We start from the raw sequence: 27563 nt of genomic DNA on the forward strand, positions 1-27563 counted from the left end.
ACAGATACCGTAGGCTAACACAGATGTATGGAATCTAAAAAAAAGAAAAAGGTTCTGAAGAACGTAGGGGCAGGACAGGAATAAAGACGCAGACATAGAGAATGGACTTGAGGACATGGGGAGGGGGAAGAGTAAGCTGAGACGAAGTGAGAAAGTGACACTGACATATATACACTACCAAATGTAAAATAGGTAGCTAGTGGGAAGCAGCCGCATAGCACAGGGAGATCAGCTTGTTGCTTTGTGACCAACTAGAGGGGTGGGATAGGGAGAGTGGGAGGGAGATGCAAGAGGGAGGGGATACGGGCATATATGTATAGGTATAGCTGATTTACTTTGTTATACAGCAACAACTAATGCAACAATGTAAGGCAATTATACTCCAATAAAGATGTTTTTAAAAAAAAGGGTCAGAAAATTTAAAACACTTTTTAAAAAGTAATATAAAAATATCCCTAACTCATCTTTAGACAGTTTTTTAAGAAGTACTTTGCCATTGTATACCACCAAAACCCATGTTTGTTACAAAAGATGTTTGTAGTCACCCATCATCTAGCCTTACGTCTGATGTCCTTCAGTACTTTTGCAGCATCTGGCTTCAACTTCATTGAGACATAGAAAACCAGAGCTGGACAATATTTAAAGCTGTAAAACTACAATTTTTTCAGGGACTACTGCAATTGAGGAAAAAAGATCTCAGTATAGAACTAGTCTCAATTCCAAATACAACATAGGCAAGTGGGAATTTATAGCCAAGGAGCAGGTTCATTGTGGGGGAAATTGTGTCTTTGTATGGAAAATTACTAAGAGGAGACATCAAGAGTAGGGAGGATTCTTGCCCAGCTAACCAAACAGTATTCTTGCTGAGGGCAGGCCAGCATGACCATTTGGGTGGATGGTAGGGGATGAGGAATTTGAGTAGATATTGAGAATGGTTAGATATCAAGGATGGGGGGGGGGCTTCCCTTGGTGGTGCAGTGAAGAATCCGTCTGCCAATGCAGCATACACGGGTTCGAGCCCTGGTCTGGGAAGATCCCACATGCTGCGGAGCAGCTAAGCCTGTGCGCCACAACTACTAAGCCTGTGCTCTAGAGCCTGTGAGCCACAACTACTGAAGCCTGCAACAAGAGAAGCCACCACAATAAGAAGCTTGCACACAGCAACGAGGAGTAGCCCCTGCTCACCGCAACTAGAGAAAGCCTGTGTGCAGCAACAAAAGACCCAATGCAGCCACAATAAATAAATAAATAAATAAATAAAATAAATTTTAAAAAAAGGATGGGGGGGCGTTTCTCTCTAAGATGACTTAGTAGGATTCTTGTGAAAATAGCTATACAGGTCTAGCAAGGGATAGGGCCTCTCCTCTTCATCAAATCAAGTCCTGCCTTTTTCCAAGAAAGAGTCTGAATTTATGCCCCAGATTAGAGGAATACATATGACATTGATGAGTGGTCCCATCACAGCCTCTTTCCTCAAACTCAAGATAAGGAGAAGGGATAGAGGATTCTGGGAAGATGGCAGAGTGAGAAGCACAAGAAATCTGCCTCCCCAACTGCACAACAACTGCACTGGCCGAATCTGTCTGATACAACTTTTTTGGAACTCTGGAGTCTGCTGAAGGCTTACAACTTCTAGGGGAAGGCTTGGACAGTAAGTTGCAGTTAATTTCAGTCATTGTCAACTCTTATCACAGTAGAAACTACCCATGCCCCACCCTCAACCTCATGGCATGCAGCTGTGCACGTGTTACTGGAGCAGTCACACACAACTTGCAGAAGCTAGGATGGGCAAAAAGGACCCTGTCTTCCAAATATTGAGAATCTGTACTCTGCTGCTTCTGATCACAGAGGTGCAAAGAGGCAGGCAGCCATTGTTGTTGTACCTCCCCTCATTGTTGCAAACTCTTCTCCCTCAGCTGAATAGATTTTCAAGGGACTTAAAGGACCAGTGCCCTTTTTACTCCCTTTTTCATTTTTCATTTTTTTCCTCTTTGGGAGCCAGACATTAAAGACTATCAAAAAAAAAACACAAACAAAAAAAAACTGCATTTAAGGGGATAAATTACAAAGTGACAACACATGCCCAGGGAAAAGTGACACAGGCTCATAAAAGACCTAAGAAGGCCTTAAATTTACACCTGAGGTTGATCCTTGATACGGAGACAGCCTACAACATTTTTTTAGAAATCCGAAAGACAAAAACAGTAACAAAAAAAAGCAAATCCTGGGGAATGAGGAGAATCTAATTTCCAGAGTTACCACCCTATTAGATTCAACTGTCCAGTTTTCAACAGAAAATTATAAGACATGCAAAGAAACAGGAGAGTATGGCCCATTAAAGGAAAAAAATAAGTCACCAGAAATTATCCTGAAAAAAGATTGGATGGCAGATCTACTAGACAAAGACTTTAAAACAACCATGTTAAAGTTGCTTCCAAAACCAAAGAAGATGTGGAGAAGGTCAAGAAAACAATGTATGAGCAAAATGGAAGTATTAATAGAGAAATAGAAAACCTGAAACAAAACCAAGAAGAAATGCAGGGGCTGAAAAGTACAATAACTGAAATGAAAAACTCACTAGAGGGATTCAAAGGCAGATTTAAGCAGGCAGAAGAAAAAAACAGCAACTTGAAGGTAAGACAATTGTAATTATCAAGTCTCAGGAACAGAAAGAAAAAAGGTTGAAGAAAAGTGTAGAGTGTAAGAGACCTCTGGGAAACCATCAAGTGGACCAACACACATTGTGGGAGTAACAGCAGAAGAGAGAGAGAAAGGAGCAGAGAGACTATTTGAAGAAATAATGGCTAAAAACTTCCTAAATTTGATGAAAGGCATAAATATGTATAATATATATATATATATATATATATCCAGGAAGCTAAGCAAACTCCAAGTCAGATGAACTGACAGAGACCTACACCAAGACACACTATAATCAAACTTTCAAAAGCCAAAGAAAAAGAGAGAATCTTGAAAGCAGCAAGAGAGAAATGAATAACCACACACAAAGAATCCTCAATTAGATAATAAGCAGATTTCTTATGAGAAACTTTGGAGTCCAGAAGGCAGTGGACTGATATATTCAAATTGCTAAAAGAAAAACCAGTCAGCCAAGAATCCTATATCTGGGAAAACTGTCCTCAAGAGTGAGGAAGAAATTAAGGCATTCCCAGGTAAACAAAAGCTGAGGGAGCTTGTTACCACTAGATTTGCCATGTAAAAAATGCTCAAGGGAGTCCTGCAAGGGGAAATGAAAGGACACTAGACAGTCACTTGAAGCAGTAGGGAGAAATAAAGGTAAATATGTGGGTAATTATATTGTAACAATGGATTGTAACTCCACTTTTTATTTTCTACATGATTTAAGAGACTAATACATTCTAAAGAAAAAAATTGTTAGTACAAAAGTTACTATCATTGTAATTTTGGTTTGTAACTCCAAATCTTGTTTTCTACATAACTTAAGAGACTAATGTATTCAAAAGAATTATTAGTTCATGTTTTGGGGGCACACAATATTTAAAGGTATAATTTTATGATATCAACAACTGAAAGGAGTGGGGATGGAGCTTTAAAGGAGCAGAGTTTTTCTATGTTATTGGAGTTAAGCTGCTATAAATTCAAATTAGGGTAGTATACCATTAGGATGTTAAATGTAATCCCCATGGTAATCACAAAGGAAATAGCTATAAAATATACATGAAAGGAATTTACATGTTTCACTACAAAAAGAAAATCAACTAAATCCAAAAGAAGGCAGTAATGCAGGAATGAAGGACAAAAAAGTTATAAGGTATATAGAAAACTAATAGCAAAATGATAGAAGTAAGTCTCTCCTTATCAGTAATCACTTTAACTACAAATGGATTAAATTTCCCAATCAAAACTGGGAGATTGGCAGAATGGGTAAAAACACATGATCAAAAACAAAAACAAATAATCACACATGATCCAACTCTATGCTGTCTATGAGAGACTCTTTTATTTTATTTTATTTTATTTGGCCATGCCACAGCATGCTGGATCTTAGTTCCCTGACCAGGGAGCAAACCCATGCCCCCTGCAGTGGAAGCGCAGAGTCCTAACCACTGGACTGCCAGGGAATTCCCAGAGAGACTCACTTTAGAACAAGATAAGAAGGAGGGATCTTCCTCCCAACACTCCCACCCTTTGGGGAGAGGAGTCATATCAGTAGCTCTCTATCAAAACATAAATTCACTCCAATCTCCAACTTCTGTCCCTTTTATATGTTCACCAAGGTTGAGGAGTTTAAGAGTGAAGAACTGGTTTTTGGCCACCTCTGAAAATCTGTATCATAGCCTAGCATGTGTTATATTTTATTTTAGTGCTCAGTCAAACCTTTCTTTTTAGTGTCCTGATATTGTATCTTTAAAATGAAAAAATAAAGTGGAAGATTTAAACTTTATCTAGAGTGATGTGAATTTAAAATATACAATTATAATTCTTATACTTTAAAGATATTTTCTGTTTAAAAAATATGGTTCTTTTAATGGAAATTCTTCATTAGTGACCTAAAAATATATATATATATGTTTGTGTTATTTAGGTGATACGGAGAAACGCTTTGCTTGTGCTAGCGAAGGGTTCCCCCAAAAGAATGAAATAATCAAGTTGTATCTTTCCTCTGATGACTTGGTAAGGTCCACTAATAGCATGTGCTACACCCCCTCATATTCCTTTTAAGTGCATGGGTGAAACCAGTAACACTGTACTCTCTTCAAATACCTTCTACTATTTTCAGACTCGGGGAGGTGAAATTTGATATAAATAATCCTTTCTATCCTTTCTATTTCATTCCACTTGGATCAAGTAAAATATTTCATTTAGCCATTGAACACCCTGGGTAGTTTGCTTTTTTTTTTTTTTTTTTTAAGATGGCTCCATCCCTTTTTTAAAAAGACTGGCTGTAATGCTCTTCATTTTTTATGGTTCTGATCTGTCCATCTGAAGTTTGACAGATGTAGCCTGTTAGTGAAAGAACGTTACCTCACATGACCTTGGGAAAGAATCTTTCCCTTTTATAACAAGTACCACATTGTAGGTGTCATTTTGGGTAGGGGATTATTTGACTCCTTTGATTCAAATAATGGCAAAATTTTTAAAAACACAACAAAATAAGATGTACTGTTAAGATAGTCATGCAGCAAATGCTAACAAAAACATAAATTAATAAAAATTGCACAGATTGTCCAAAAGTCTATGATAAATATAACAAAACGAAGAAAAACACCCCATGAGGACAAATACATTTATCCTAAAGTCTGTTTTGACTTAGTTCCCGGTTCCTTCTTAATATGCCAAACGTATATTATTTTTTTATTTACAACTATTATGAAGTGCAAGCCCTTTGAGTCACATGTGTCTTTCCTATTTGTGATTAAATATTATGGAAAAGGAACGGGCTCTATAGGAAGAGAGACCTACAGAGCTGGGGTCAAATTTTGGTTCTGCCATATATGGTATGTGTGCCCTAGGGCAGGTTACCTAACCTCTCTGATCCTCAGTTTTGTCCTTTTGAAAGGGAAGTATAATCTACTTTTTGGATAGTTGTGATGTGGTAGTTCTAGAAGAAGTATTAGTAGAAATAATAGCTAGCATTTATAAAGTGTCAGGCATTTTTCAAAATGTTTTATGTTCATTATGACATTTAATCTTCTGTAAGATAAGTACTGTAGGGGAGTACTGAACCTCCCCTCTTAGGTTCAGTGGCTGGAGCCTGTAAAACAAACTGACAAAAGACAGATTAAGCAGGAGATAAAAATGAAGTTTGGGAATTCCCTGGCAGTCCAGTGGTTAGGACTCAGTGCTTTCACTGCTGTGACCCAGGTTGAGTCCCTGGTTTGAGAACTAAGATCCTGCAAGCCTCACGGCACAGCCAAAAAATCCCTAAAAAACAAAAACAAACAACAAACAAAACAAAAAAAGCAGAGTTTATTTACACATGCAATGCACATACCCATGGGAGAACTCAACGATGAGTAACTCAAAGGGATCCTTAGAATTGGGAGCTTATATAATATCTTAACAAAGTGCAATAAATTGTGGAGAAGTTGAAGACAAAGGAAAAGGGTTTGGGTTTAGCTCCCTGCCAAGCCCCATTAGAAAATAAGTTCCATTAGGTCAGGGGTTTTTGCCTGTTTGGTTTAATTCTGTTTCACCAGCACCTATAACACTGCCTGATTCAAGCTAAGGGGTCAGTAAATATCTTTGGAATGAACATGTTTCCCCATTTTATAGATAGGGAAACTGAAATTCAGATAGGTACCTTGCCCAGAGTGATGTTAACTACTAGGAGAACTAAGTTAGATGAAGCTCTTCTTATCCATATTGGTTTTCAGGGAAATCCACAATTTGTGATTGCTACCTTTTCATATACCTTCTCAAAGCTGGGAAATATTCAATAAAAATGCAGTAAAATGAGTTTTGCTTTATACATTTGCTTTTTTATTTAGACACAAAATAATTTTAATAAAATAGGAATTTCTACATGTGATAGCATGTGACTTTGAGTCTATGTTTGTTAAACATAATAACTCTATGACCATTTCTATGACAGAAAAGATTATTATAGGATGAATTGAAACCTATGATGACACTGGCATAATAGGCTGATGGGTTCTGAAAGTGTACTTTTCAAAATAGATTTTTTTCCAAGTTAAAGACTAGAATTACTAGAGATAGCAATCTTCAGCAGCATCTACTTTTCATAGATTTCTCCTCACTTTCAAATTAATGTAAAATATGCTCTTCTCCATCAAATTGTCACTACTTGTTTTTTTTCTCTTTCCTGAAGAAAATCCAGTGTTTTTTCCAATCTGAAATTGAGCTTACTTCAAAGGAATTTCTAAGCGTGTTCACATCAGGAGGACTTGCTCCAAGCTTGGGAATCATAAATAGTACATATACGGGCATCTTTCACTTTAATTTAACTTTGGTAATTACATTTTATTTTATTTTGTGGTATGTTATTAACAAGAAGAATACTCTTCCTTTTAGCATGTGTTTTTAAAAACAGCTAGTCCAGTAATATTACATCTGTATGTGGTTTAAACCCAATAATACATTGTTAAACGTTTTACTTTAAAGTCATTTTTTTTTTTTTTTTTTTTTTTTTTTGCGGTATGCGGGCCTCTCACCGCTGTGGCCTCTCCCGTTGCGGAGCACTGGCTCCGGACGCGCAGGCTCAGCGGCCATGGCTCACGGGCCCAGCCGCTCTGCGGCATGTGGGATCTTCCCGGACCGGGACACGAACCCGCGTCCCCTGCATCGGCAGGCGGACTCTCAACCACTGCGCCACCAGGGAAGCCCTAAAGTCATTTTTTAAAGAAATTAAGAGAAGAAAAGAAAAAGATTCATGTGGGATTTTGGTTTTTTTTTAACTTTTTATTGCCATCCAGTGTCTTCAGCATAAAGAACTTGTAGCATTTCTTACAGTGCAGGTCTGCTGGCAATTAATTCTCTGGAAGTTGTTTCCCCTTTATTTCACCTTTTTGTGTGTGGGGGTAACAACTTCATTAAGATATAATTTACATACCATACAATTTGCCTACTTAAAGTGTACAATTAAATGGTTTTTAGTATATTCATAGAGTGCAACCATCACTACTATCTAATTTTAGAACACTTTCATCACTTCCAAAAGACAGCCCATACCCATTGACAATCACTCGGCATTCTACCTTCTACTCCCCAGTCTTAAGCAACCACTAATCTACTTTCTGTCTCTGTAGATTTGCTTATTCTGAACATTTCATGTAAATGAAGTCATATAATATGCAGTCTTCTGTGACTGGCTTCTTTCGGTTAGAATAACGTTTTCAAGGTTCATCCATGTGATAGCATGTATCAGTACTTCATTTCTTTTTATTGCCAAATAATATCCCACTGTTTTGGTACCATATTTTCTTTACCCATTCATCAGTTGATGAACATTTGGGTTTTCTCCACTTTTTGGCTATTATGAATAATGCTGCTACGAACTTCTGTGTACAGTTTTTGTGTGGAAATTTTGGTTTTTTATTTCTCTTCTGTATATAACTAGAAAATGGAATTGCTAGGTTATAGGGTAACTCTATATTTAACTTTTTGAGGAACTGCCAGACTGTTTTCCACAGTGGTTGGACTCTTTTACATACCCATCATCAGTATATTTGGGTTCAAATTTCCACGTTCTCACCAACACTTGTTATTTTCTGTTTTTTGTTTTGTTTTGTTTTGTTATAGCCATCCCACTGGGTGTGAAGTGCTATCTCATTATATTTTGATTTGCATTTCCCTGATGATTAATGATGTTGAGCATCTTTTCATTGCTCAACAGTGTTTATTGACCATTTGAATATCTTCTTTGTGAAGATATCTATATAGATTATTAATTGGGTTGTCTTTTTATTGTTGAGTTGTAAAAGTTCTTTATACATTCTCAATTCAAGTCCCTTATCAGACCAATGACTTGCAAATATTTTCTTCCATTCTGTGGGTGGATTTTTTATTTTCATGATACTGTCTTTTGATGCACAAAAATGTTTTTGATGAAGTCTTAGGTATCTATTTTTTCTTTTGTTGCTTATTCTTTTAGTGTCATAAATAGGAAACCATTGCCTAATCCAGAGTAATGGAGATTTACCCCTATGTTTTCTTCTGAGAGGTTCATAGTTTTACCTTTTACATTTAGGTCTTTGATATATTTTGAGTTGAATTTTGTGTGTGGTGTGGGGTAGGGGGGTCCACATTCATTATTTTGTATGTGGATATCCAGCTATCCTAGCACCATCTGTTGAAAATACTATTACTGTTTCCCTACTGAATTGTTTTGGCACTTTTGCTGAAAATCAATCAACTCTAAATGTGAGGGTTTATTTCTGAATTCTCAAATCTATTGCTTTGATCTATACATCTATCCTTATTCCAGTACCATGTTGTTTTGTTACTGCTGCTTTGTAGTAAGTTTTGAAATTGAGAAGGATGAGTCCTCCATCTTTGTTCTTCTTTTTCAAGATTGTTTTTGCTAGCCTCCATATAAATTTCACTAGTTTCCATATGAATTTTAGGATAAACTTGTCAATATTTACAAAGAAGCCAGCTGCAATTCTAATAGGGATTATGTTGGGTCTGTAGATCAGTTTTGGGAGTATCACCATTTTAGTAATCTTCCAATCCATGAATATGGGTTGTCTTTCCATTTATTTACATTTTCTTGAATTTCTTTCAACAGTTTTTCGTAGTTTTCAGAGTATAAGTTTTGCACTTCCTTTTTTTTTTTTTTTTTTTTTTTTTTTTTGTGGTACTTGGGCCTCTCACTGTTGTGGCCTCTCCTGTTGCGGAGCACAGGCTCCGGGCGCACAGGCTCAGCAGCCATGGCTCATGGGCCCAGCCGCTCCACGGCATGTGGGATCTTCCCAGACTGGGGCACGAACCCGTGTCCCCTGCATTGGCAGGCGGACTCTCAACCACTGCGCCACCAGGGAAGCCCTGCACTTCTTTTGTTAAATTTATGTCTAATATTTTATTCTTTTTGATGCTGTTGTAAGGAGAATTGCTTTCTTATTCTCATTTCCAGAGTGTCCTTTGCAAGTGTATAAAAAATACACTTAATTTTTGTATATTTATCTTATATCCTGAACTTGCTGAACTCATTTATAAATTCTAGTAGTTTTTAGTGGTCACCTTAGTTTTTGAATGATTATTTTGTCAGATATAGAATTGCTGGGTGACTTCATTTGCTTTCAGCATTTTGAATATGTCATTCTGCATTTTGAATATGTCACCTGATACCATTGTTTCTGAATGAGAAGTCAGCTATTAATTTTATTATTGTCCCCTGTATGTAATGTGTTATTTTTCTCTGGGTGCTTTTAAGATGTTCTCTTTGTATTTACCCTGAGAGGTTCTCTGGGCTACTTGGATTGAATTTGGAAAGTCTTCAACCACTATTTCTCCAAAGAAATGTTCTACCCCTTTCTCTGTCTCTTTGCCTGACTGGGACTCCAATTAGGCACATTTTGGAACACGTTTTATTGACCCACAGATCTCTACGGCTCCATTTATTTTTCTTTAATCATTTTCCACCTTTTTCAAATTGAATAATTTCAATTGTTATATATCTAAGTTCACTTATTCTTTCTTTTTTTAAATAAATTTATTTATTTTATTTATTTATGTTTGCGTTGGGTCTTTGTTGCTGTGCACGGGCTTTCTCTGATTGCGGCAAGCAGGGGCTACTCTTCGTCACGGTGCATGGGCTTCTCACTGTGGTGGCTTCTCTTGTTGCGGAACATGGGCTCTAGGTACGCAGGCTTCAGTAGTTGTGGCATCCAGGCTCAGTAGTTGTGGCGCACAGACTTAGTTGCTCCACGGCATGTGGGATCTTCCTGGACCAGGGCTTGAACCTGTGTCCCCTGCATTGGCAGGCGGATTCTTAACCACTGTGCCACTAGGGAAGCCCTAAGTTCACTTATTCTTTCTTTTGCCATCTCCAATCTATTGAACTCATCTAGTAAATATTTTATTTCAGTTATACTTTTCAGCCTCACTATTTCCATTTCGTTTTATTGTTGTATTTTTCATTTCGGTGCTGGATTTCCTATCCATTCCCTCATTAACACATTTTCCTTAAATCCGTTTGCATATTCGTAATAGCTGCTTTGAAGTCTTCATCTGTATCTGAACTCATTCTGAGTCAGTTTATGGTTTATCTTCTTTTCCCTGAATATCAGTTACATGTTCTTGTTTCTTTCCATGTCTTGTCATTTTTGGAAGAAAAGTAGACATTGAAGATAATAAGCTGTAACAACCCTGGATTCTGCTATTTTCTTATAAGAATTTGCTGATGTTTTTGTTGGTGGTGGTCTAAAAGGCTATTAATTGCCCTGGCACAAATTGCAAAATGTCTTACCTATGGTTTCAGCAGCTGCTATCTCTGCTCAGTTCTACTAACTTCCACTGCTGAGTTTTTTTTTTCACATGGCCTTCTGAGGATCTCCCCTGCACTTGTGTTGCCCAAGGATATGGAAAGAGTTTATATTTAACTCTTAGATCATTATTTTTAAAGTTCCCTTGTGCCTGGGATTTTCCTCTTACATTCCCAAATTTTCTGTCAGCAGCAGGTTCTCTCCTCTGACACATCAAGCCAGTAATGCTTCAGCTTTGTGCTGTCTGAGCTTGGCTGTATGATATTCCATTTTGTGGCTATATTCTTACACATACCTGATGAATACTTTAGTTATTTCCAGTCTTGTACTATCACAAACAATGATGAAAAATATCCTTAAACACATTTCATTTCACACATATGTGAGTATAATGCAGGATAAATTCCCAAGAGTGAAATTGCTGGGTAAAGGACATATACATTGGATGTTTTTGTTTAATTTTAGTTTTTAAAATATAGGGTAGAATATGCCAAAATAAGTGTTGCTATTAACATTGTAAAACACTGTTTTCTGTTGTCTTCTTTGTTCAAGTTCAGTGATCGAGTTTATTGGTTGATTGATATTCCCAGAGAAAACATTACAAAAAATACAGGTAAGAATGATCTGAATTCACTATTTTACACATGGGTCTGGATTGACAAATGAAAAACATTTATTACGTTAAAAAATTATGTTATTTCATGTTAATGTCTCCTGTGGTATTTGCAACATACATACTTACTAAAAACTAGTGATTCATCTGAAATTCAAATTTAACTGGACTTCCTGTATTTTACCTGGCAGTTTTATTACAGATAGATGGTTCTGACATACATAGCATTTATATTATTCTTTAGTTAAAGTAAACTCATTTTCTAGAACTTGAAATTCATAGTATTGAGAAAGTCAGGTACCAATTAATTTTAATGAAATGGAATCATTCATTTTAAAATGTAATATGTAGTGTATTAGTTTACCATTAGGTCTACTATTAAATGCTATGTGGCAGCCTAGTTTATATACTATTGTAAATACCAAGAAGGAAAGAGCAGGAAAGTCAAATTCCAGAAGGTGTGAGTATTGAGCTAGTGAACTGAGCTAGTAGATCTTCAGGCATGAGATACAGACCCATAGTTTAAAAATGATAAAGGGTATATTATTCTAATATGGTAGGTGCAAGAAATAGAAACCATCCTGACCTCGCTAAAGGAAAAAGACTAAATTTCTTTTTGTTGTGGAACCCAAAGACAAAAGTGAAGCCAGATTATAAGAAGGAATTAGAAGTAAGAAATGGAGAACCATCAAGAACCCAGGGAATAATTTTACCCTGTTTCTCTTATCTGTATTTTCTGTACATCTATAATTATTTTTCCTTTTATGCAGACTAGTTTCCTAAAGCTGCCTCACTGCTGTCAAAGTTTTATATATATTTCCTAGGGGGCAGCCCAATTCCAAATCCCCAGGAGAGTATCTTCAATTGGCCTAGAATTGATCCTGCACCCACTTGTGTGCCAGTCAAATGTAGCAGGTGATGATGAATTGGGACAGTGAGATGGTGGGATCATACAGGCAAACCCCTGTAAGTATGGGAAAGTTAAAGGACGAACTAAATGGTGTGTCCTACAGAGTAAACGGCAGGGGGAAAGTGAGAATAAGGCAGAAAGGATAGAAAAGACTATATAAGGAAGCATCAAAGATAAAAACTGCAAAAGAAGCCCCAGTATTATAACAGCTAAGATGGATTATATCACTATTTTTATCCTTTATTTATCTCAATTTTTTCAAATTAATCTATCGGAACTTTTTGTGATTTTTTTCAAGGAATTCATCCTGAAGATTGTACTCCTTTAAAAAAAAAAGAGGGAGTACAGTCTAAAGATGGATTGTTCTAGCTGCTTGCCTAATATTGACGTTAGTTTGACAATCGAAGAAGTGAAGATCACTTGTTATTTTCACTTCTTCTGTTTATAAAATTTAATTTCAGAAATGCATTGATTCTAAGATCACCCAGGCAAGAACAAAGGTGATCTGAAAACTTAAGTATTTTATGGAAAGAGACCAAATTATCTCTGCGTATCTTGACACAACTTCTGGATTGAGTAAAAAATATATTTGAGCTTATAATGTAATAGAAGAGAATGGTCTAATGGTAGTAATATGCTAGAAATCATGAAAGAAAATCTTAAGGGGGAAGGAGACCATATTTGCTCATTCACTTTTTACTCCTTAATCGTATCTTATTTGCTGCCATGCCATGAATTTGAGTATTATGTATCTGTAAAATCTTGGGAAGGGTAGTTTACGTAACATCAACAGCAAAGGTAGCAAAATAATCATCATAGTAGTAGTAGAACTTGCCGGTAGCATTTACTGAATTCTTATATTTGCAGCACGACTCTAAACACTTTACCTAACTAAATTCATTTATTACTCAATGTGTGTTAGTTACTATTGTTAGCTCCATTTTCGAATGTTTTAACTGAGGCCTATGGAGCCATATGGAGATTTGGTGATAGCTAGAAAGTGGTGAAGGCAGTTTGAAGTTTGAACTACCTAGAACTGTTGAAGGTAAAAAGAGTCCCTCCTTAATTTATACTTCACAATTTGTTCTTTTTTCATTTTAAAATAAGGTATAATTTACATTCAGTAAAATATACCCTTTTTAGTGCCTAGCTCTGTAAGTTTTCACAGATGTATACAATTGTGTACTCATGAATCGAGATTTAGAGCAATTCCATCATCCAATAAAATTAACCCCACCAGTAGTGAACTCTCTGTCTCGTGAACCCCAGGAACCACGGATCTGTTTTCTGTTCCTATTGTTTTGTTTATTCCAGAGCCATATAAATGGAATCATCAAATATGTAGTCTTTTGAGTCTGGCTACTTTCACTTAGCATAATTCATTTGAGATTCACTATGTTGTAGTTTTTTCTGTTTTCTTACTGGGTAGTATTCCACTGTATGGATGTACTATAGTTTATTTTGTTGTAGGGCATTTGGATTTTTTCAGTTTTTGGCAATTATGAATAAAGCTGCTATAGGCATTCTCATACAGATTCTTGTGATGAACACAAATTTTTGTTGCATTTGGCTAATACCAGATAGTAGGATTACTGTGTCATATGGTAAGTGTAAGTTTAACTGTATAAGAAATTATCAAACTATTTTCCAAAGTAGCAGTATCATTTTGCTTTCTCACCACCAGGTTATCTGGATCCATGCCAGCACTTAGTATATATAAGTGTGTGTGTATGTTTGTATACATGTATACATATACATTTATACATATATGTATATTTATACAATATGTATATATGTATACTTATATATAAATATATTTTAATATGTATAAATATGTAAGTTTTAATTTAGCCATTCTAATAGGTGTAGAGTGATATTTAATTATGGTTTTAATTTGCATTTCTCTGATAACTAATGACAATGAACAACCTTTTTTGTGCTTATTTGCCATTTGGTGAATTATCTATTCAAATCTTTTGCAAGTTCGTTGTATGTTCTGGATACAACTCCTTTATCAGATATATGATTTATAAATATTTTCTCCTAGTCTATGGCTTGTATTTTTAATCTCTTAAGAATGTCCTTTGTAGATTAGAGTTTTTAATTTTGATGAAGTCTAATTTATCAGTTTTTTATTTTATGGATTGTACTTTTGGCATCATACCTAAGAAATCTTTGCCTAAACAACAAAAAAGTTCTCCTATATTTACTTCTAGAAGTTTATGGTTCTAGGTTTTGTATTTAGGCCTATGACGGAATTTAAGTTAGTTTTTGTACATTATATGGACTGAGGGTAATTTGGGGGAAATATGGATATCCAATTATTCCACCATCTTTGTTGTAAAAGCTATTTTGTGTCCACTGAGTTGCTATTTCTGGGCTCTCTATCCTTTACCAATGCCACACTTGATTACTTTAGCTTTATAAATAATAAGCTTATAATGAGTAATACTAACCCTTCAACTTTGATCTTTTTCTTTTGTTCTTTTAGTTCTTTTGTCTCTCCATGTAAATTTTACAATCAATTTGCTTAGTTCTACAAAAAATTCTGCTGTGATTTTTTTAATCTCAATCAGAATTGCATTGAATCTATAGATTAGTTTAGGGGGAACTGACGTCTTAACAATATTGAGTCTTCCAATCCATGGACACAGTATATCTCTCCATTTATTTACATCTCCTCTGATTTGTTTCATCAGGGTTTTGTCGTTTTCAGCATAGAGATCTTGCATATACTTTAAGAAATTTATATCTAAGTATTTCATGGGTTTGATGTTACTTTAAATGGTTTTTTTTTTTTTTTTTTCGGTACGTGGGCCTCTCATTGTTGTGGCCTCTCCCGTTGCGGAGCACAGGCTCCGGATGCACAGGCTCAGCGGCCATGGCTCACAGGCCTAGCCGCTCCGCGGCATGTGGGATCTTCCCAGACCAGGGCACAAACCCGTGTCCCCTGCGTCGGCAGGCGGACTCTCAACCACTGTGCCACCAGGGAAGCCCTAAATGGTTATTTTTAATATTTTAATTTCCAATTTTTCATTAATAATATGTAAATATGTAATTGATTTCTGTAGATTGACCTTATATCTTGCAACTTTGTTAAATTCACTTATTAGTTCTAGTAGTCTTTTGTATATTCTTTGGGATTTTCTACATGGATAAACATCCACCTAGAAATAGAGATAATTTTATATATTTCTTCCATTCTAATATGATTCATTTTATTTATTTATATATGTATTTACTTACGTACTTACTTGTTTATCTTTGCCTTATTGTGCTGGTGGGATCTCCAGTACAATGTTGAATAGGAATGGTGAGAGAGGACATCTCTGCCTTGTTTCCAACTTTAGGGAGAGAATATTCAGCCTTTCCTCATTATGATGTTATCTGTAAGTATTTTGCAGATGCCTCTTATCAGGTTAAGGAAGTTCCCTTCCATTCCTAGTTTGCTGAGTTCAAGAATTGGTGTTGAATTCTGTTAAATGCTCTTTCTGCATCTATTGAGATGATTATGAGGATTTTCTTCTTTCATCCCATGATATGAAGAATTCCATCGATTCGTTTTTGAATTCTCAACCAGCCTTGCAATCCTAGGATAAACAACTCTTAGTTACGATGCATTATCCTTTTTGTGTATTGCTGGACTCATTTGGCTAGTGGGTTCTTGGGGTTATCAGTCTGGAGTTTTATTTTCTTGTAATACCTTTATCTCGTTTCGGTATCAGGTAATGCTGTCTTTATCAAATGAGTTGCTTAGCTGCTGCTGCTGATGAACGCTGGGGGCGGTGCTCAGCTTTAAGCTGAAAACCAAGGGCACACAGGGCTTTGGGCAGGAGTTGAGGGAGCGCAGCACAGGTGATACCAGACTTGAGTTCATACTGAGCTTAAGAAACTTTAGAATCTTCATTGCCCTGGGGAACCTTCCATGAGTCCCACAGGATCCTGCTGTTGGCTCTTGAGCCCCAGATATGGAACCCAGAAGACACGCGCTTCAGACACCAAGTCTCCATTCCTCTGTTCCCTACGAGTTCAAGAATGTTTTTGACGGGAAAGCCAAGCCAGTGACCTTTTCAGAAAACCCAGGCTCGTGGTGGGTGGGAAAACGTTGATGCACATGGTTTTCCAGCCACATCACTGTTTTCATTTCAAAGGTATTTCCACTTTGATTTCTGAACTGAAATGCTGTCTATAAGGAGTATCAGGAGGGCTCGTGTAAGGGGCTGATAACACTGCATTCTCCATAGACAAAAGGACTTATCTAGATCGTTTTAATCGTATTGGAATCCGTCTTCCAACAAGCTTTTACTAGAAAGTTGTTTCTATTTCTTGATTTTCTTTTAAATAATCATCTTTTGGTCTGAATTACACAGATTTTTAAAAATCGTTTTTATCCAGGAATCTGAGCAGAAAATTTAGTTTCTGAGTTTCATGGTAGCCTCTTTATTGGACAGTGTTTATGAGTAAGGAACAAGTTCATTGTTTCTGGGTCTGACAGCAGTGCTGGGACCAGCAAGGATCCCTTTGTCTACATTCCTTCCTGGTGGGATCTGGCTCTGCTTGCCAGGTGGGGTCGTCTCCAGGACTTTAAGAGTGAAGTATTGCTGATTCCCACGGAAAACAGTTGGCAGATGCAGACAGGGGTGTTTTGAGAAATTTTGCCTTGCCTTGAAGCCCTCTGTTAAATAAAGGAAATTTGGGGGCTATTAGCTATACAATTGCTAGAATGAAAGTGACTTATGTGGTGATATTGGGACTGAGTTCTAAAAGCTTGGGTTTCTGGATCTGCTTTTTAAGTGGGTGAATTCAAGGTGGGAAAACAATGAGCTTCATTCTAGGAAATACGGCGTTTTGCACAGAAGCTTCTTTCAAAGAGAGTCCTGGTTTAATTGCCAAAATGAAACGAAGGTGGGCGCTGTCCATAATCTCAAAGGTGTTTGATTTGCTTGTGGTTTTTGAAATCCTGACTGGTAGGTAAACCTGGTCAGAGGACAAAGTAAGTATGTAGGCTTTTAGATCTAAACTGCATTGAAATAAAGCTCATTTCTAAAAAGGGAAATACATAAATAAATATGAGTTGAGAAGAGTTCCCTCCTATATTATGGAAGAATTTTTGCAGAATTGGTATTTTTTTCACTAAATGTTTGGTGGAATTCACCAGTGGAGTTTTCTGGGCATGGAGTTTTCTCTGTGGGAAGGATTTTAACTACAAATTCAATTTCCTTAATAGATATGGGAATATTCAAGTTTTCTGTTTTTTCTGAAGTGATTTTCGGCCGTTTGTATCTTTCAAGGAACTTGTCCATTTCATCTAAATTGTTGAATTTGTAACTTAGGTGTTTTTGTGATACTCTTTTATTAACCTTAAAGGGTCTATAGTGATGTGCCCTATTTCATCTTATTGATGTTTGCATCTTTATTTCCTTCTTGATTCATCTGGTGGAAGCTCATCAACATTATTGATCCTTTCAAAGAAGCATCTTTAGATTTCATTGATTGTGATTATTGTTTTTCTGGTCTTCATTTCGTTGATTTCACTGTTTCATCCTTCTACTTCCTTTGGGATTCATTTGCTCCTTTTTTTCTAGTTTCTTAAGTTGGGGACCTTTAGATCAGCGGGTGGCAAACTACAGTTTGCAGACCAAATTTGGTCTGCTGCCTGTTTTTGTAAATAAGTTTTATTGGAGCACAGCTGTGCTCATTTATTTATGTTTTCTATAGCTGCTTCTTGGCTACCATGGCAGAGTTGAAGTGTTGAGACAGAGACCACATGGCCCACAAAACCCCAAATATTTACTATTTGACACTTTATAAAGCCAGTACTATCTTTTAATCCCTGCTTCAGATAATTGATTTGAGATCTTTCTTTTTTAATATATTTTACTACTATATATTTCTCTTCAGCACTGCTTTATCTGCATCTCATAAATTTTATGTGTTTTCATTTTCTTTCAAAGTATTTTCTAATTCCCCATGCCACTTTCTCTTTGACCTGTGGTTATTTAGAAATGTGTTGTAAAATGTCCATATATCTGGGGATTTTCCAGATATCTTTCTGTTACTGATTTTTCTAGATTAATTCTATTATGTTCTGAGAACATATTTTGTATAATCATTTGTTAAGATGGTTTTTATGGCCTATTTGGTGAATCTTCCCTGTGCACTTGAAAAAAATACTTACTTTGCTGTTTGTCACTGGAGTGCTCTATAAGTGTGGATTGGGTCAGTTGGTTGATAGTGTTATTCAGCTTTTCTATATCCTCACTCATTACTCAGTTATTTAGAGAGGAGTGTTGAAATATCCAACTATAATTGTTGATTTGTTTATTTCTCCTTTTAGTTTTATTAGGTTTTTGTTTGTTTGTCTGTTTGTTTTGGCCATGCTGCACGGCTTGTGGGATCTCATTTCCCCAACCAGGTATCGAACCTGGGCCAATGCAGTGAAAGCCCGGAATCCTAACCACTAGACTGCCAGGGAAATCCCCAGTTTTATCAGCTTTTGATTCATGTATTTGGAAGCTCTGTTAGGCATGTGCACATTTAGGGCTGTCATACCTTTTCAGTGAATTGATCCCTTTATCATATGTATTTTTCCTCTTTATTCTTGATATTACCTTGATCTGAAGTCTCCTTTGTCAGATACTGATATAGCCATTACACCTTTCTTTTGAGTAGTATTTGCATAAGATATATTTTTCATTCTTTTACCTTTTTTCCCCAAGACAACTTTTAGAACGCATTAAGCAACAGAATAGAAGTACACAAGTGAATTTTAAAGTAAAATCAGTGCATCAATGAGTGCGATCTAACACAAAAGTACAGATGCCTCACAATGGTGGAGGAAGGCATAAATCTAAACCAGAGATTGGAGGAGAGATGCATATAAGGGAGGAAGGACCTTGGCATACTGATTTATCAAGGTAGATTCAACTGATGTCTTTAACTTCCAAATACCTTGGTCCCTAATTGGTAGTCTGAGATAAGCATGATACTTGGTCACAAAGAGCAACAGTAGGTATCTGCTGTGTCTGGAAAGGGGAAGAAGTTCAGAATCCTGAAGAGACTGTGGACACTCAACTCTATAATAATGAGGTGGAGGGTATGAGGCTACAAGAACCATAGGGAGACTGCGCTCTTCTATGTCAGGCACTAACCACACTGCAGCAAGGTACAATGAAAAGTTACTCAAGTTACTAGTTTAATGGAAGAACAGGAGTAGCTGTAGGAAGGACTCCATGGAAAACATCCAGCTGATATAGAGAAAATAAACATTCGGTCAGTGGAATAACTATGGTGCTATTTTTCAGAATAGGTACCATCACCTTAGTCACTGATCTAATGGATGTGTCTTCTTAACCCAAAGTAACAAAGGTTTTAACAGCCAGATAGCCCTCTTTTCTGTAACTCTTGGTGCAGTTCTATTGTTGTTCTCACTGAGTTGTTAAATAGCATATGAAACAGATACGAGGTCACATAAACTACCTGAATAGGTTTGCCTGGAGCTTTGGCATTGACCTCTTCAACTTCCAGCTCTGGGTCTACCAGTTGACACTGTTCACACAGTCTCTTGGCTGCTTCATATACATCTTTCACTGTATGAGCCACATTACAGGTGGGATTAATATTTCCTGTGTGTTTAGGATGAGCAGGGTTAGTATCACCACCAAACAGAAGTGTGTGCCAGTTAATATGCATGTGGAAAGAGGTACAGTTGGTATAAAACCAATCCAGAAAATATTGGCTCTTACTTGCTGTTGAAACCCATACTTTCCCTTACATTCGATCACTCCATGTACCATTATAGGAACCACATTGTTGTTTCTATTTGTGATTTTTATCAAGACTTGTATAAAGTTATGCAAGACCTGTGGATTCTCAGTGCTCTTATTTTCATATTTCAGAAGTTCAAGAAAGCTATGCCTATACCAACTTTGAACCAGGCACACTGAAGGCCAGTTGTTACCCATCAGAAGATTGACTTCTCTCATTGTGTTGGCCAGTTGTGCAGGAAGCTCTTTTTGTAGAAACATATAGGATATTTTCTCATACCATTATCTTTCCCCCAATCCAGGTATTGCTTGATGAAGAACAGTGACAGCAAGAAGCATAAATAGCACTTGATCTACTTATTTAGCTGTTTAAGCAGCCACTAGAAGAGCCATATCCTCGCCAGGGTGGTGCACAGATCCACCTAGAGGCCTGGATGGACATGAGGGCTTGTGTAGCTGAGTGTTCGGGTCAGGCATGTTCTTCGTGAGCACGCCCTGGTTTCAGCCTCGACTTATGGGTACAACTGCTGCAGCACACAGGCTGAGTTCATCACCTTGGCTTCCCCAGGCCCACCCATTCTTTAACTTTTAACTCAGTTATGCTTTTGTATTTAAAGTGGGTTTCTTAGAGTTAGCATATCTTTCAGTCTTGATTTTCACATCTAATCTGGAAATCTGTCTTTTAATTAGTATTTTTAGGCCATTTACATTTAATGCAATTTTTAGTATGGTTGTACTGACATCTACCATTAGGGTTTTTTCTATTCTATCTCTTCTGTTTTACTTTTCTTTTTCTTTCTTCATCCATATTAATTATTTTTTATGATTCTGTTTTGTCTCAACTATTGGTTTATTATTCTTTAAAGAAATTTTTTGGTGTTTGCCCTAGGGTTTATACTATTTATTTTATTTTATTTATTTATTTTTGGCCATGCCATGCAGTTTGTGGGATCTTAGTTCCCTGACCAGGGATTGAACCTGTGCCCTGGGCAGTGAAAGCGCAGAGTCCTAACCGCTGGACCACCAGGGAATTTCTGATATACTAAATATTTTAATTAATCATGGTCTACTTTCAAAAAATATTATACCACTTCACCTGAGTGTCACAATTTGCTTCTTACCAAGCTACAAGAGCTCTCAGAGAAAAATTATAATCTAAAATATTATTGTCTGGGTTCATTGCTGTGTTAGTAAGATCACTTCATAATTCTTTTTTCCTTATTTTATCATCAAAATGTTTGCTGGGAAAACATATATAAATGCAATCAAAATGATTGGGAAATAAAAGGTAATTGTGGTTGGTAATGTTCATATAGTCTTAAATTTCACCAACGTGACATACAAAAAAATAGCTGATTGTTTGCCTTTTGTTTTCAAACAGATATTGCAGCTGTAGAAGAATGGTTAGTAAGGATCACTTTGCAACATGGATTAAATATTTATACTACTGAAGGAACACTATTGGATAGAGTTCGAGGTAAATGCCAGTAGATAAAAGTGAAGTGAAAATTTGTAATATTCTTTCAACAAACCTTGTAAGCTATGACACGCCAGACTCTGTGCTAAGTGCTGGAGATAGATAAATAAGAGATGATCATGACTCTTGAAGGGCTTACAATCTGATGAGGCAAAGAATTAAATACACATGGGTAATTGTTAATAGAGCTCAGTAAAGAGTGCTATAGAGGGCTTCCCTGGTGGCGCAGTGGTTGAGAGTCTGCCTGCCAATGCAGGGGACGCGGGTTCATGCCTTGGTCCGGGAGGATCCCACATGCCGCGGAGCGGCTAGGCCCATGAGCCATGGCCGCTGAGCCTGTGCGTCCAGAGCCTGTGCTCCGCAATGGGAGAGGCCACAACAGTGAGAGGCCTGCATACCGCAAAAAAAAAAAAAAAGAGTGTCATAGAAATATGGAAATATATGTTTTCTATAGCCATATTGGGGGGTCATCATAAACAATGGCTTTATAGAGTTAGTTTTTGCATCTTCTATAAAGATGTTATAGAAGATATTGTTTATTGCATCACAGTCTACTTTATGAGGACCATCAAGCAAAAAGTTTTGCTCAGTCTTAGTAAGAACATTTGTATTTCTTCATAAAAATATTGGTTGTTTTAAGGTTATGAGCACTGAGGCATATAACTGACTAGGCTTTTCTTTTACAATTGTCTGATCTATAGCCCAATTTTTAGGTCAGCCATAGTATATAGAAAAAAACCTCCATCGTGGAGTTTGTATTTATTCTCATTTTCCTCACCTTCCCTTTTTACTTTTATTCTTTTGCACCCACTTTGATATGGTGCTATGTAGAAGCCAGAGTAAAAATAAATATTTCATCTTATGGAAAGAAACACCTGGGTAGCTTTAAGAAAATAATGATGATTCAGGGCCAAAATGGTGAAGTAGGAAGACCCTGAACTCACCTCCTTCCATAGGCACACCAGAATTACAACTATTTACAGAGCAACTATCTATGAGAATGACCAGAAGACTAGCAAAAAAGATTTCCTGCAGCTAAGCAAATAAAGCAGGAACCAAAATATAATGAGTGGGAGGGGTAGAGACACTGTATAGTCAAGACCAACATCCCCAGGTAGGCAACCCACAAATGAGAGGATAATCACACGTTCAGAGGTCCTCCCTAAGGAGCAAGGGGTCCAAACCTCACATTAGGCTCCCTAGACCAGGGGTCCTGCACTGGGAAGACAAGCCCCCGGAACATCTGGCTTTGATAGCTAGTGGGGCTTGTGTGTGGGAGAGCCAGAGAGCTGTGAGAAACAGAGACTCTGCTCTGAAAGGGCACACACGAAATCTAACATGCTCTGAGTCTCAGTGCAGAGGCAATAATTTGAAAAGAGTCTGGGTCAGACTCACTTAAGAGATCATCAACTTAAAATAATCATGTATATTATCATGTAAATAATAATGTATGTAGGTTGTTATATATGAACCTCATGGTACCCACAAACCAAAAACCTATGATGGATAAACAAAAAAGAGAAATGAATCCAAACATAATACTAAAAATAGTCATCAGGCACAAGGGAAGAGGGCAAAAGAAGAAGAGAGGAACAGAAAAAAGAGAAAAACCCACAAAACCAGAAAACAATGAACAAAATGGTAATAAGTATATACGTTTCAATAATTTTGTTTTAAATGCAAATGGACTAAATGCTCCAATAAAAACACAGTGGCTCAATGGATTAAAAAACAAAAGCACGAGAATTCACATTGTTAAAATGACCATACTGCCCAAAGCAATCTACAGATTCAATGCAATCACTGTCAGAATACTAATGGTGTGGGGGAACTTCAAGACAGAGGAGGAGTAAGATATGGAGATCACCTTCCTCCCCACAAATACATCAAAAATACATCTACACGTGGAACAACTCCTACAGAACACCTACTGAACACTGGCAGAAGACCTCAGACTTCCCGAAAGGCAATAAACTCCCCACGTACCTGAGTAGGGCAGAAGAAAAAACGAAAAACAGAGACAAAAGAGTAAGAATGAGACTTGCACCTCTGGGAGGGAGCTGTGAAGGAGGAAAAGTTTCCACACACTAGGAAGCCCCTTCACTGGTGGGGATGGGCGGTGGGGAAGCTTCAGAGCCACGGAGGAGAGCATAGCAACAGGGGTGCAGAGGGCAAAGCAGAGAGATTCCCACAGAGAGGATTGGTACCGACCAGCACTCACCAGCCCGAGAGGCTTGTCTGCTCACCCTCTCGGGCAGGTGGGGGCTGAGAGCTGAGGCTCGGGCTTTGGAGGTCAGATCCCAGGGATAGGACTGGGGTTGGCTGAGTGAACACAGCCTGAAGGGGGCTAGTGTGACACAGCTAGCCAGGAGGGAGTCTGGGAAAAACTCTGGACCTGCCCAAGAGGCGAGAGACCATTGTTTCAGGGAGCATGAGGAGAGGGGATTCAGAGCACCACCTAATGGAGCTCCAGAGACGGCACGAGCTGTGGCTATCAGTGCAGGCACCAGAGATGGGCATGAGACGCTAAGGCTGCTGCTGCAGCCAAAAAGAAGCCTGTGTACAAGCACAGGTCACTCTCCACACCTCCCCTCCTGGGAGCCTGTGCAGCCCGCCACTGCCAGGGTCCCGTGATCCAGGGACAACTTCCCTGGGAGAACGCACGGCACACCTCAGGTTGTTACAATGTCATGCCAGCCTCTCCCGCCACAGGCTCGCCCCACATTCCATACCTCTCCCTCCCCCAAGCCTGAGTGAGCCGAGCCCCCTAATCAGCTGCTATTTTAACCCTGTCCTGTCTGGGTGGGGAACAGATGCCCTCAGACGACCTACACGCAGAGGCGGGGCCAAATCCAAAGCTGAACCCTGGGAGCTGTGCAAACAAAGAAGACAAAGGGAAATTACTCCCAGCAGCCACAGGAGCAGCAGATTAAATCTCCACAACTTCATATACCCTGCATCTGTGGAATACCTGAATAGACAACGAATCATCCCAAAATTGAGGCAGTAGACTTTGGCAGAAACTGTAGACTTGGGGTTTGCTTTCCTCATCTAATTTGTTTCTGGCTTTATGTTTATCTTAGTTTAGTATTTAGAGCTTATTATCATTGGTAGATTTGTGCATTTATTTGGTTGCTCACTTCCTTTTATATATTTTTTTTCCTTTTTCTCTTTTTCTGAGTGTGTATGTGTATGTTTCTTTGTGTGACTTTTGTCTGTATATCTTTGCTTTTACCATTTGTATGAGGGTTCTCTCTGTTTTTTTTGTTGTTGTTTGTTTGTTTTTGTATAGTTTTTAGCACTTGTTATCACTGGTGGATTAGTTTTTTGGTTTGGTTGCTCCCTCTTTTTGTTTTATTACTTTTTAATTTTTTTATCTTTAACAATATTTTTTATCTTAATAACTTCATTTTATTTTTCCTTCTTTCTTTCTGTCTCTTTTTTTTTCTCCCTTTTCTTCTGAGCCATGTGTCTGACAGGGCCTTGGTCCTCCGGCTGGATGTCAGGCCTGAGCCTCTGAGGTAGGAGAGCCAAGTTCAGGACATTGGTCCACCAGAGACCTCACAGCCCCACGTAATATCAAACAGCAAAAGCTCTCCCAGAGATTTCCATCTCAGCACTAAGACCCAGCTCTATTCAATAACCATCCAGCTACAGTGCTGGACACCCTATGCCAAACAACTAGCAACACAGGAACACAACCTCACTCATTAGCGTAGGGGCTGCCTAAAATCATAATAAGTTCACAGGCACCCCAAAACACATCACTGGACTTGGTCCTGCCCAACAGAAAGAAAAGATCCAACCTCATCCTTCAGAACACAGTCACCAGTCCCCTCCACAAGAAAACCTACACCACCCACTGAACCAACCTTACCCACTGGGGGCAGACACCAAAAACAACAGGAACTACAAACCTGCAGCCTGCGAAAAGGAGACCCCAAACACAGTAAGTTAAGCAAAATGAGAAGACAGAGAAAGACACAGCAGATGAAGGAGCAAGGTAAAAAGCCCACCAGACCAAACAAATGAAGAGGAGATAGGCAGTCTACCTGAAAGAGAATTCAGAGTAATGATAGTAAAGATGATCCAAAATGCTAGAAATAGAATGGAGAAAATACAGGAAATGTTTAACAAGGACCTAGAAGAACTAAAGAGCAAACAAACAATGATGAACAACAGAATAAATGAAATTAAAAATTCTCTAGAAGTAATCAATAGCAGAATAACTGAGAAAGAAGAGTGGATAAGTGACCTGGAAGATAAAATAGTGGAAATAACTACCACAGAGCAGTATAAAGAAAAAAGAATGAAACGAATTGAGGACAGTCTCAGAGACCTCTGGGACAACAATAAACGCACCAACATTTGAATTATAGGGGTCCCAGAAGAAGAGGAAAAAAAGGGACTGAGAAAATATTTGAAGAGATTATAGTTGAAAACTTCCCTAATATGGGAAAGGAAATACTGAATCAAGTCCAGGAAGCACAGAGAGTTCCATACAGGATAAATCCAAGGAGAAACACTCCAAGACACATATTAATCAAACTATCAAAAATTAAATACAAAGAAAAAATATTAAAAGCAACAAGGGAAAAACAACAAATAATATACAAGGGAATCCCCATAACGTTAACAGCTGATCTTTCAGCAGAAATGCTGCAAGCCAAAAGGGAGTGACAGGGCATATTTAAAGTGATGAAAGGGAAAAACCTACAACCAAGATTACCCAGCAAGGTACTCATTCAGATTAGACTGAGAAATTAAAACCTTTACAGACAAGCAAAAGCTAAGAATTCAGCACCACCAAACCAGCTTTACAACACATGCTAAAGGAACTTCTCTAGGCAGGAAACACAACAGAAGGAAAAGACCTACAATAACAAACCCAAAACGATTAAGAAAATGGTAATAAGAACATACATATTGATAACTACCTTAAATGTAAATGGATTAAATGCTCCAACCAAAAGATATAGACTGGCTGAATGCATACAAAAACAAGACCCATATATATGCTGTCTACAAGAGACCCACTTCAGACCTAGTGACACATACAGACTGAAAGTGAGGGGATGGAAAAAGATATTCCACGCAAATGGAAATCAAAAGAAAACTGGAGTAGCAATTCTCATATCAGACAAAATAGACTTTAAAATAAAGACTATTACAAGAGACAAAGAAGGACAGTACATAATGATCAAGAGATCAATCCAAGAAGAAGATATAACAATTGTAAATATTTATGCACCTGACATAGGAGCACCTCAATAAATAAGGCAAATGCTGACAGCCGTAAAAGGGAAAATTGACAGGAACACAATCATAGTAGAGGACTTTTAACATCCCACTTTCACCAATGGACAGATCATCCAAAATGAAAATAAATAAGGAAACACAAGCTTTAAATGATACATTAAACAAGGTGGACTTAATTGATATTTGTAGGACATTCTATCCAAAAACAATAGAATTCACTTTCTTCTCAAGTACTCATGGAACATTCTCCAGGATAGATCATATCTTGGGTCAAAAATCAAGCCTTGGTAAATTTAAGAAAATTGAAATCATATCAAGTATCTTTTCTGACCACAACACTATGAGAATAGATATCAATTACAGGAAAAAATCTGTAAAAAATACAAACACGTGTAGGCTAAACAGTACACTACTAAATAACCATGAGATCACTGAAGAAATCAAAGAGGAAATAAAAAAATACCTAGAAACAAATGACAATGAAAACATGCCAACCGAAAACCTATGGGAGGCAGCAAAACCAGTTCTAAGAGGGAAGTTTATAGCAATACAATTCTACCTCAAGAAACAGGGAAAATCTTAAATAAGCAACCTAACCTTACATATAAAG

The 27563-nt window shown here is 37.6% G+C and overlaps 1 protein-coding gene across 1 annotated transcript in view; it reads left to right on the plus strand.

The window, feature by feature from the left end:
• The window catches only part of CATSPERB (cation channel sperm associated auxiliary subunit beta), a gene marked incomplete at both ends in the record, with an annotated part of 128430 nt that overhangs the window by 6005 nt on the left and 94862 nt on the right, over nt 1–27563 (plus strand). The window contains 4 exons of the mRNA XM_082648264.1: nt 4568–4656; nt 6815–6955; nt 11481–11541; nt 21599–21694. Coding sequence (XP_082504390.1) covers nt 4568–4656; nt 6815–6955; nt 11481–11541; nt 21599–21694 — 387 coding nt within the window. The remainder of the gene's footprint in view (nt 1–4567; nt 4657–6814; nt 6956–11480; nt 11542–21598; nt 21695–27563) is intronic.

The sequence above is a fragment of the Grampus griseus genome (genome assembly GCF_964374135.1).
Source record: "Grampus griseus genome assembly, chromosome: 2".
NCBI classification, from domain to species: domain Eukaryota; kingdom Metazoa; phylum Chordata; class Mammalia; order Artiodactyla; family Delphinidae; genus Grampus; species Grampus griseus.